A 10691-nucleotide genomic window follows, 5' to 3' on the forward strand; every position below is an offset into this window, starting at 1 on the left:
AATTAAAATATGTTTATTCTAGTAAAAATTTATCAACATTTGTTTTTATACGAAAGTAATAGCTAAAAATTATTAAATAATAATTTAATTAAATATATCAAATTATTTAATATGTTTAATTATTAATTTTATATAAAGTACGTGAATTTTTATGATATTTTATTATTTCTAACATATTTTAAAAATTTTAAAATGATTTCTAAAATTTAATTTATATTAATTTTTTACCTAACATAGAAAGTAGTAATTCAATGGATATGCAAGTAAAAAACATGCCAACAACTACCCAAACTACTTTCCGAAAACGAAAATTACAAAGATGCCCTCAAGGGCATGGCTGAGTGAGAGTGAATGAGGAAGACGTTGATTGCTGAATGCTGTTACACTGAGTGTAAGACCATAGCTCCATTTCCATGATCTGAACAAAGAACATGAAGAACAAGACCCAAACCCTCCCTCTTCTCTTCTTCCTCCTCTTCTTCAACCACGTCCATTCCTGGAAGAAAGAAGAGTTCCGAACCTGCCACCAAACCCCTTTCTGCAAACGCGCCCGATCCCGAACCTCATCCACTTCCACCCCTCTTATCGCCACTGACGTCACCATCTCCGACGGAAACCTCATTGCCAAACTCGTCGCTAAATCCAAACAAGAAGAAACCCAACAAAACACAAACCCTTTACTCCTCTCTCTCTCCGTATACCAAAACGGCGTCGTTCGCGTAACCATCGATGAGGACCATTCCCTCAACCCTCCCAAGTCCCGCTTCCACGTCCCCGACGTCGTCGTTTCGGAGTTTCAAAGCACAAAGCTATGGCTCCAGCGCGTCACGCAGGAAACCCTAGACGGTGACGATTCTCCTTCCTCCGTCGTCTATGTCTCTGATGGATTTGACGCCGTGCTCCGCCACGATCCCTTCGAGGTCTTTGTTCGAGATAAATCGAATGGGAACACTCGTGTCGTGTCTATGAACTCTCACGGATTGTTTGATTTCGAGCAATTGAAGGTGAAAGGCGAAGGCGACGATTGGGGAGAGAGTTTCCGAAGTCATCACGATAAGCGACCTTACGGTCCTCAGTCGATTAGCTTCGATGTCACGTTTCATGGCGCGGATTTTGTGTATGGAATCCCTGAACATGCCACGAGCCTCGCGTTGAAGCCGACGAAGGGGCCTGGTGTGGAAGAATCTGAACCATATAGGCTATTCAATTTGGATGTTTTCGAGTACATTCATGATTCACCTTTCGGCCTATACGGATCAGTTCCGTTCATGCTTTCGCATGGGAAGCAGAGGGGGAGTTCTGGTTTTTTCTGGTTGAATGCTGCTGAAATGCAAATCGATGTTCTTGGATCGGGCTGGGATGCGGAGAATGGGATTTCGAAGCTGCCCAAGAACCGGGTTGATACGCTTTGGATGAGTGAGGCTGGTGTTGTGGATGCGTTTTTCTTTGTTGGTCCTACCCCTAAGGATGTGCTGAAGCAGTACACGAGTGTAACGGGGATGCCGGCGATGCCACAATTGTTTTCGACAGCTTATCATCAGTGTAGGTGGAACTATAGGGACGAGGAGGATGTGGAGCATGTGGATTCTAAGTTTGATGAGTTTGATATACCTTATGATGTGTTGTGGCTTGACATCGAGCACACTGATGGGAAGAAGTATTTTACTTGGGACAATGTGCTGTTCCCTAACCCTGAGGAGATGCAGAGGAAGATTGCTGCGAAGGGCAGGCACATGGTTACCATTGTGGATCCTCATATTAAGCGCGACAATTCATTTCCTTTGCACAAGGAGGCAACTGAGAAGGGGTATTATGTTAAGGATTCTAGTGGCAATGACTATGATGGATGGTGCTGGCCTGGCTCGTCTTCGTACCTCGATATGTTGAGCCCGGAGATTAGGTCTTGGTGGGGTGATAAGTTCTCTTATCAGAATTATGTTGGTTCAACTCCTTCACTCTATATATGGAACGACATGAACGAGCCTTCGGTCTTCAATGGTCCTGAGGTATGTGAGATATTTCAGGGGCGTACTTGCTATTTTGGTTTCATTGTTTTGATTATGTTCTGGATGTACTTATGCAATGTATTTCATGGCACATTGATGATTTCATGCATTTGGATTTAGGAAAAGGAATAGTATTCATATATTTGTAGGGAACTAATCACTGATCAACAAACCCATTTCATCATAATTATCTAAGCAATGTAATAATGATCATATGAGCCTCTAAATAGAAGACTGGTATTCCGCTTATATGCTAGGAAAATCAATAAGATTTTAAATGGTTCATGCACGCATAGACTGGCATATGTTATCTCTATAAGGCCAACAAAGATGATATGCATATATCACAACTCAATAGTATTAGAGGCCAATAGCTTCTTCCCAATTTTTATTCCACCACGATGCTTTGTATCATTTGTTGTTATGGCAATAAACTGTTAGTGTAGCTTCTGTAGCAAATTGCCTCAACTGGAAGAGGCTGGAGAATAAAAACTAAATCTCCCTTGGTGATTGAGGAGTCAATCAATATATAGGATAATATTGGGGCTAAAATATTGTAGAAAGTTTGATTCTGAGATATCCAACAATGTGGTCTAACTTGTTCTGCTATCTTATACAAGTATCTATGGATGTTCATTTCTCATGTCTATTTATAATGTTTTAAGGTTTGTTGTCATTTGAAAAGTAGAGCATGGATCTATGGGTTCCATGTAATCCATATTTCCTGCTCCACTGTTCTTTTGCGACATGTCTATTGAGATTTTCATCTTATAATGTCCTCTTGGAGATATGCAAATCAAAGATGTGGTTGGTTGCTTTGTATCCAGGTGACAATGCCTAGAGATGCTTTACACATCGGAGGTGTGGAGCACCGTGAGGTGCACAATGCCTATGGATACTACTTCCACATGGCAACATCTGAAGGGCTGGTAAAACGTGGTGATGGGAAAGACAGGCCATTCGTTCTGTCGAGAGCATTATTTGCTGGAACTCAAAGGTACGGAGCAATTTGGACTGGGGACAACACTGCCGAGTGGGATCACCTAAGAGTTTCTGTTCCAATGGTTTTGACCCTTGGTCTTGCTGGGGTGTCATTCTCTGGTTGGTACCATCCTTCTCATGAAGTATTAATTATTTCTATTTATTTCGGATATTTATTCTCAGTATTAGGTATTAGCACAATATGTCATTCAGATGATCATATCTCATGTATGTTATATAGGTGCTGATGTTGGTGGCTTTTTTGGGAATCCTGAGCCCGAATTATTGGTTCGGTGGTATCAGCTAGGAGCTTTCTATCCTTTCTTTAGGGCCCATGCTCATCATGATACCAAAAGACGAGAACCATGGTTGTTTGGGTAAGATTGCTTTACTTTAAGACTTTCTTTTTCTTAAGTAAAATAAATCCTTTTCTTTTGGTAATTAGTAGTAAGCAGCCTTACTTTTCTTTTATTACGAGCCATCCACTGCTGAAAATGAGTGAAATTCATATTAAATCATGCAATAACCTATTGAAGTGAAGTGACTGATTTTTTTTTCTTTTTTCGTTTTTTTTCATTGACACTTTAGATTTATAAATGACTAAAAAAAATATTCTGTCACTTTAGATTTATAAATGAATTGGAGCACACTATATGAAATATTACTAAATTGTTTCTAAAAGGGTATATATTAAATTAGGCTATCTGTACTCTAGAAATAAAGTTCTCCACAGAAATACTATCCCACTTTAGATGTAAATGAATCGGAGCTACATTGTATATCAAACTTTAAATCAGTATATTATAAATAGATGTCCACTAAAATTCACAACAACTCCCATTTGGCTTCATCTCCTGATCTCCCTAACTGGGTGATGCAAACATGAAGGGAGTTGATATGTAGCAATTCTGCCTAAATTTGTCATAATTCGATTGTCTTGATTATCAAATTGTGCCTGATATTGTGTGAAATCTTTTTTTAATTTTCTCATATTTATTTTTATTTTATTTTATTTTTTTAAAGAATGTCATCAAGACAGGGAAGTATAGTATTATAAGATGACAGCTTAAGAGATCCTCCTTACTAGAGTTAAACAAACAATTTCTCAACATTTCTGATTTGATTAATTTTGTTTGTCAACATTATGATTTAGTGATCCTCGTGTTATGCAGAGAACGAAATACAGAGTTGATTAGGGATGCAATACATGTTCGCTATGCACTGCTTCCATATTACTATACATTATTCAGGGAGGCTAACACTACTGGTGTTCCTGTTATGCGTCCATTGTGGATGGAATTCCCATCTGAGGAAGCTACCTTCAGCAATGATGAAGCTTTCATGATTGGAAACAGTCTATTAGTGCAGGGGATATACACTGAGGTGCTTTAGTTAGTTTTTCAGTAAAATCATTTGTTTCCTTCATTTTTGTGGTTCCCGACTGAAGATTTTACAATGCTTATGGATGGCAGCGAGCTAAACAAACTTCAGTGTATTTGCCTGGAAAAGAATCCTGGTATGACTTTAGAACCGGAAATGTATACAAGGGAGAGGCAACACACAAGTTGGCTGTTACAGAAGAGAGCATTCCTGTCTTCATGAGAGCTGGAACCATTATAACAAGGAAAGACCGATTTAGGAGAAGTTCCACTCAGATGACAAATGATCCTTATACTCTGGTATGTATTCATGCTGATTTTCTGCAATTCTTGTTAATATGCTTGAATGCTTATACTTGGTCTTGGACTATTGTTTTTCTATTCAACAGGAACATTTTGAACATTGTATGCCATATTGCCATTGTGAGCAAATATTGCTGTGGAATATTTGAATGAGTTTAATGTAAAATGGATTGCTACTTTTATCGTGATAAAATTTCTGATGTTGTCTGACAGGTAATAGCTCTAAATAGTTCTCAAGCAGCCGAAGGTGAACTATACATTGATGATGGCAGCAGCTTTAATTTTCTGCAAGGTGCCTATATCCACAGGCGTTTCATTTTCAAAGATGGCAAGCTTACATCTTTAGACCTCGCACCTGCTTCCAATGGCAATGCTCGGTATCCAGTAAACACCGTTATTGAGAGGATTATTCTGTTAGGACATGCTTCTGGTTCAAAGAATGCTCTGGTTGAACCTTCAAATCAGAAGGTTGATGTTGAACTCGCTCCATTCTGGGTTCAAAGGAAAAACTCACCAGCAGTAATGACCATTCGCAAGCCTAATGTCCGTGTCACCGATGATTGGACTATAAAAATTTTGTGATGCAATCAAAGTTACTTTGAGGTGAGGAATCTAATCCCCAATCATCAATCTTGGAGGGCAAAACCAAATTTGCCCTGTTTCTGTAGCTATGCTTATAGAAGTTGAGGCAAGAAAGGGAAACAAGTCAACAACATTCTTGAAGAATGTCTGCACCAAATTCAGTTTCCTTGTTTAATGACGTAGGATTTGATAACCTTTTGAGACACCGTTGTTTTCTACGAGAATCAGTTTGATAAGGAAAATTTTTCATCCTCCGGAATGGTGCTCTCTTGCTCATGGTTGTTTCTTGAGAAAGCTGATGTGATCAATTTTATAACTTGGTTAGTTTAGGTTTATGCAAACTTAATCATCTATACTAAATGGATTTCAATTTTCACTTAAAATTTTGTTTGTTAAAATAGTTGACGTGACTTGAAAGTTGGGTATACATATAACGCATTAACGCTGCCGAAATGTGCTAATTGAGGAAAAATATCAACGTAACAAATGTTATATAGATAAAATGTGATCATTTCTAGGTTGATCAAATTTTATTTAATTTTAAAATCACAGAAAAGAAAAACTAAAGTATATATAACCATCTCTTTAAAATTTCTACGAACTTAACAGTAGACCATATGTAATTTGGTGTATAAATATAAATAGATAATTCCGTTAGCACCTCTGCACGTGGCTATTACAAAATCAATAATGCTAGAAGAAGAACCATTCTTGATTTCTTGTCCAATCATTGTACAACTAAGGTATAGAAAGTTTTTGTATTTAGTTTTACGAGTAAATAATCATTTTTTATTATGAAAGATCGAGGCGCTGACAATATTGACAATAAATTTTGTAACTATGAAAGATTTACTCTGTTTAACATTTATAACCAAACGGCAATTTGTGTGATGACATGGGTGCAGCCAAAAAAAAAAAAAAGATGGCATGGCTGCAGCCAAAGAAGCAGGACCAGCAGCAGTAAAACCAGCAGCACCTGTTAAATGCCATCTATGGTGATTTTAACTATTCCATTTGATTTAGTCATATTTTACTTCTTCATGTTATTTATTTTATCTTTAAGCAATATCTCATAGTTTTAATAAGTTTTTGCAATTATTTTCTCTCTAACCAGGTGATATCAAATCCGACTCCACTGTTTCCTCTTCAAAACCACCAACCTCTAATTCATCTGGCACCTACAAAACCACCACCAATCAGATTTTCACTGCAGAATAGGCCCTCCAATAGCAAGAGGCTGACCAAAAGAAAGAACTCAAAGAGGCATCCTTCAACTCTATTCAATAACATCAGGCCTCCTTCAATGAGTAACCCCTCAAGTAGGCCTATTGTTAACCAAGAGACCATGCACAGTGCTACAAGATTCATGCAATTTATACCGACTCCAAGACTTGGAGCACAAACAAATAGACTCTCTAGTGGCAGTAGTAATTTCACACCTAATTAGGACCTAAGATGGCTTGGATTAAAGAATGTTTGTTGTGTTAAATACTGTTATATAAACCATGTGCACTACACTCTTTTTTAGAACATAGTTATAGTATTTTGGTAATAGCTAGGTTTACTTTGTTACTTATGTTCATGAAACAGTTATAATGAATTAGCATGAACTCATATGTCTACTATGTTCATTCCAATTCATCTCAACCCGAGACCAAATCAAACCTCAATTCTACCGTTTAAATGCTAGGAACATAATTGTAAAGAAACACAACAGAAGTCCTATACCAGCCGACAAAATCCATACTCTAATTTCTCCTTTAATCTTCCCTATCTTCATAACCACTTTCATGCTATATTCTTCAAGTAGCTCGGTTATGGTCACTGTCAAAAAAATCTAGTTCATTGTTTGCCCTAAACTTCATTAGGATTTTGAAACTTTGATCTTGGTTTTGGATTTCATTTTTTGAAATAAATATCATTCTTTATATTCAAGCCAAGTCTGAACTTTTATTTTAAGCAGGATCCTGTTAAAAAGGCAAACCTTACTGTAATCTCTCTAGAGACTGAAAAGCATCCAACACATAAAAAACTCCCTATATATATGAGTTCAGGATAGAATAAGATTAAAATACCATTACAAGCATCACACATAGGAGACAAGAGTAAAATTCTAAATCATCTCATCATATTTAATTGGTTTTGCAATTACATCATTTCAGTTTTGTCTCAAAATTCATTTTCAATTTTTAAGGAGAAGTATCAAACAAACACACACTTAAAGGGAAAGGGAAAGAATAAAGTAAATCCAACATTTAGATTAGTGATCCTGTATGATATATATAAATTCGTCCATAAGGACCAAAACCATCATAAATAGTTAAGTTACTTTAGGTCTTGGTTCATCCATTATCATTGTAATTAAAGGGAAAGAGGGGCAAAAAAATGCTATATCTGTTTCAAAACCGAGTTATGTTTATTCTGTCTTCTTCTCTGAAGATTGGGATTTGGTGATTGGTGAAGACCTCTTTTCCTCTGCTGACTTGGCATAAATCTCTCCCTTCTGTTGCAAATACTTCTCAAAAGCTCTGGGAAGGAACCTTGGTATCAAGAAAAAAAACAGATTCATGGAGAAATATCCCAAGTTTGCCACTGCAAGACCCTTCCCAAACCAATACCATATTATGTCCTGCATTATTCAACAGTTTTTCAAATTCATTTCCACATATATTTGCTAACATATCAAAAATGGAAAATGTTACTTGTACATATGAAGTGAGAGTTAATCTTAATCATTAGATAGAATGCAAACCGAGTCGGTACAGTATCAGATATTCTATTCATGTGCATTTTTGTCAAAATTCTGAAATAATAAACTAGAATCTAGTGTGTTCTTTTGTGGATGCAATAAATGGATAAGCACAACTAGGATATCGAAAACCAATGATCAACAAGCTAACGGTTCATTTCCATTATAACAACAACAACAACAACAAAGTCTTATCCTACTAGGCTGGGTTGATTACATGGATCGAATGACGTCATTGAGCCTGATCACGTATCAGGTCTACAGTGAGACTCTTTATACGTCGGTTCGTTTCTGTTAAAATTAAGATATCACTCATGATACCCTTTTGTTTTATAAAAATATACACCACTTTCCCTTGAACTTTAGAGTGATATTACACCTTAAACAAAGGTATAAGAAATATGACACTAAATATTCTAGCCAACATGACACCTTATATATTAATGTTGTATGACAAAAATAGAGTTAAACATTGTTTCAATCGTTGGATCCTAAAAGTCCTATCTATCAAAGAAACTATGGAGCAAATCAAATTACCTGAAGGCTTGCAGTTGCAGACAAAGTCTTGTTAAGCCAAACATCATGAATCCAATCAACATCAACAAAGATCCTCCTGACAGTGTAAATCATGGGCACCAGCGCCCTCACCGGAGGTGAAAACAAAGACAATCCACTAATAACATTCTCAGTGAGAATCTGACATGACAACAAGAACAAATGTGGTGTCGCTGACCTCACAGCATGCTCATCCCCTCTTGCAAATCCACCAAGAACATAAGCCAATGGCAAGAACAAACCCACTGCTGTTCCAACAATCACATACATCCTAAACAACTTGCTACCCTTAAAGATCTCTTGCTGAAATGATGATGATGATGAAGATTCATGTGATGGGAATGCAAATTGTGAGAGTGCTAATATGTATAGAGTTGCAAATGCAGGGAAGATAAGATCAAGAATTGGAACAAGTCCACTTGCTGAGAAAACTAATATGAATGCAACAAGTTGAAGTTCTATCATTCTCAGTGACCCCATTATGCCCCCAGAAGGTTTTGCAGGAGTTTTCTGGTTTGTGCTTGTTCCTTCTGTTGTAGCCACTTTTTGTTCTGACACTACTGTAGGAGCGGTAGCTAGGGACACACCTGACATTTTTTCTTTCTTTTTTGCTTGATTATGCCACAAATGTTGATTTGATTTGTACGAGGTTGGTCAGTCCTATGTTCCTTGACACAAAAATCTGGGGAAAAGAATTTAAAAAGAGGCATTTTCACAAACAGGTAGAAGGATGCCAGTGATATATCATTAAAATCTGACTTAACTTATAATCAGATTACAAAAATTGTGCTTCTGAATTCTGATTGTGACATGACATAAATTAAAGATATAATCACAATAATGCATGTTATTTGACAGAACTAACAATTCAATTTTGATATTTCTGGCTTCATCATCATCAATCATCACATGTAATTAATTAAGACTATAAAATATAAATATAAATCAATTAAATGCAGGTATATATATAGCTAAGTGCAATAACAATATATATAAAAATAAAACATACCCAATAGGCCAATAGAGAATGAAAACTGGAAACAGAAAATTAAATCGTCAGAAGAGAAGTGAAGAGAAGAGAAAGAGAAGAAGATGATTCAAGAATGAAGCATTGCCGTTAGCATTGGTGAGTGTTGATAGGGAGAGAAGAGTGGTGTACGGTCCTTGGAATAATAAGAGACATAAGGTAACGTTGTAACGTGTAATGTTGCATGCATGACACTTGCCTACTCATGAAGTGTGTTCACTTCTTGCATTTTCGATGTTTCTAGCTACTTAATCCATTTTCTTTTTAATGTTATAATTTTAAAAAAATATAATGTGAAATTAAAATGATTGAGTTGGTAAGTTATTTAAGATTTTAAGTTATAATAAATGATATTAGATTCAAATCTTATAAATGAAAAAGAAAAAAAATGGATGGATTCAATTATTTCAATTCTCTTTATATGTATATATTTCTCCTAGAAAAAATATAAATAACTAGCATTTCTAGTTAGTTATCTAACAAAATTGCTATTCTAAACATGCACGTCACTTGAAAAAGACCAAATATACAAATAAATCTTTTAAGTATCCATAGTCTCAAAGCTGACAATCTGATGTTTTAAGCGTCGGATTGGAAATGAGTAGAATAGAGAAAGATTTAGACTTGTCTTAATTTTATTTGTAAATTTAATTTTTTTTAAAATTTAATTTAATTTTATTTTCTGGATTAAAAATCTTTCTATTTGAATCTTATTTGTATCCTAAAAATTCACACCCAATCTTATTTAATTATTCGTAATAAATTAATTTTTTTAATTAAATATAATATTTAATTATTTTATATTTTATAAACATACTAATAAAATTAAAAATATAAAATTAAGTTAATCACATTAAAAGTAAGAACATCATAATAAAATTCATATTAAAATTGCCAAAGATAAAAGATGTGAATTCAGTCTTCATCAACTTCAATATACATGTATAATAATTTTTAAATTACATACTATAATAGATAAAGGTGCAAATAGGTCGAATAAAGTTAGGATTAAACTCATATCCAATTCTACCCATAACTCAATCGTTCTATTTTCAACTTAATTCGTCGCGGGTTAAATTATCAATTCTATTCGAACGGATTGAATCAAA

At 35.5% G+C, this 10691-nt stretch overlaps 2 protein-coding genes across 2 annotated transcripts; one reads left to right on the forward strand and one right to left on the reverse strand.

Moving 5' to 3' along the window:
- The first annotated feature begins 272 nt into the window (after positions 1 to 272).
- Positions 273 to 5634, forward strand: LOC112707962 (probable glucan 1,3-alpha-glucosidase). Its single transcript, XM_025760025.3, has 6 exons — positions 273 to 2006; positions 2834 to 3107; positions 3229 to 3364; positions 4160 to 4370; positions 4460 to 4666; positions 4883 to 5634. Exons 1-6 carry the CDS (start codon positions 432 to 434, stop codon positions 5249 to 5251), a joined length of 2772 nt encoding a protein of 923 aa, XP_025615810.1. The 5' UTR covers positions 273 to 431; the 3' UTR covers positions 5252 to 5634.
- Positions 5635 to 7489: 1855 nt separating this feature from the next.
- On the reverse strand, positions 7490 to 10027 carry LOC112707963 (uncharacterized). The gene is made up of 3 exons (XM_025760026.3): positions 9565 to 10027; positions 8538 to 9237; positions 7490 to 7880 (listed from the first exon to the last, which is right to left on the reverse strand). Exons 2-3 carry the CDS (start codon positions 9147 to 9149, stop codon positions 7668 to 7670), a joined length of 825 nt encoding a protein of 274 aa, XP_025615811.1. The 5' UTR covers positions 9150 to 9237; positions 9565 to 10027; the 3' UTR covers positions 7490 to 7667.
- Between the last annotated feature and the right edge of the window lie 664 nt (positions 10028 to 10691).

This window comes from Arachis hypogaea, chromosome 8 (assembly GCF_003086295.3).
Source record: "Arachis hypogaea cultivar Tifrunner chromosome 8, arahy.Tifrunner.gnm2.J5K5, whole genome shotgun sequence".
Classification (NCBI taxonomy): domain Eukaryota; kingdom Viridiplantae; phylum Streptophyta; class Magnoliopsida; order Fabales; family Fabaceae; genus Arachis; species Arachis hypogaea.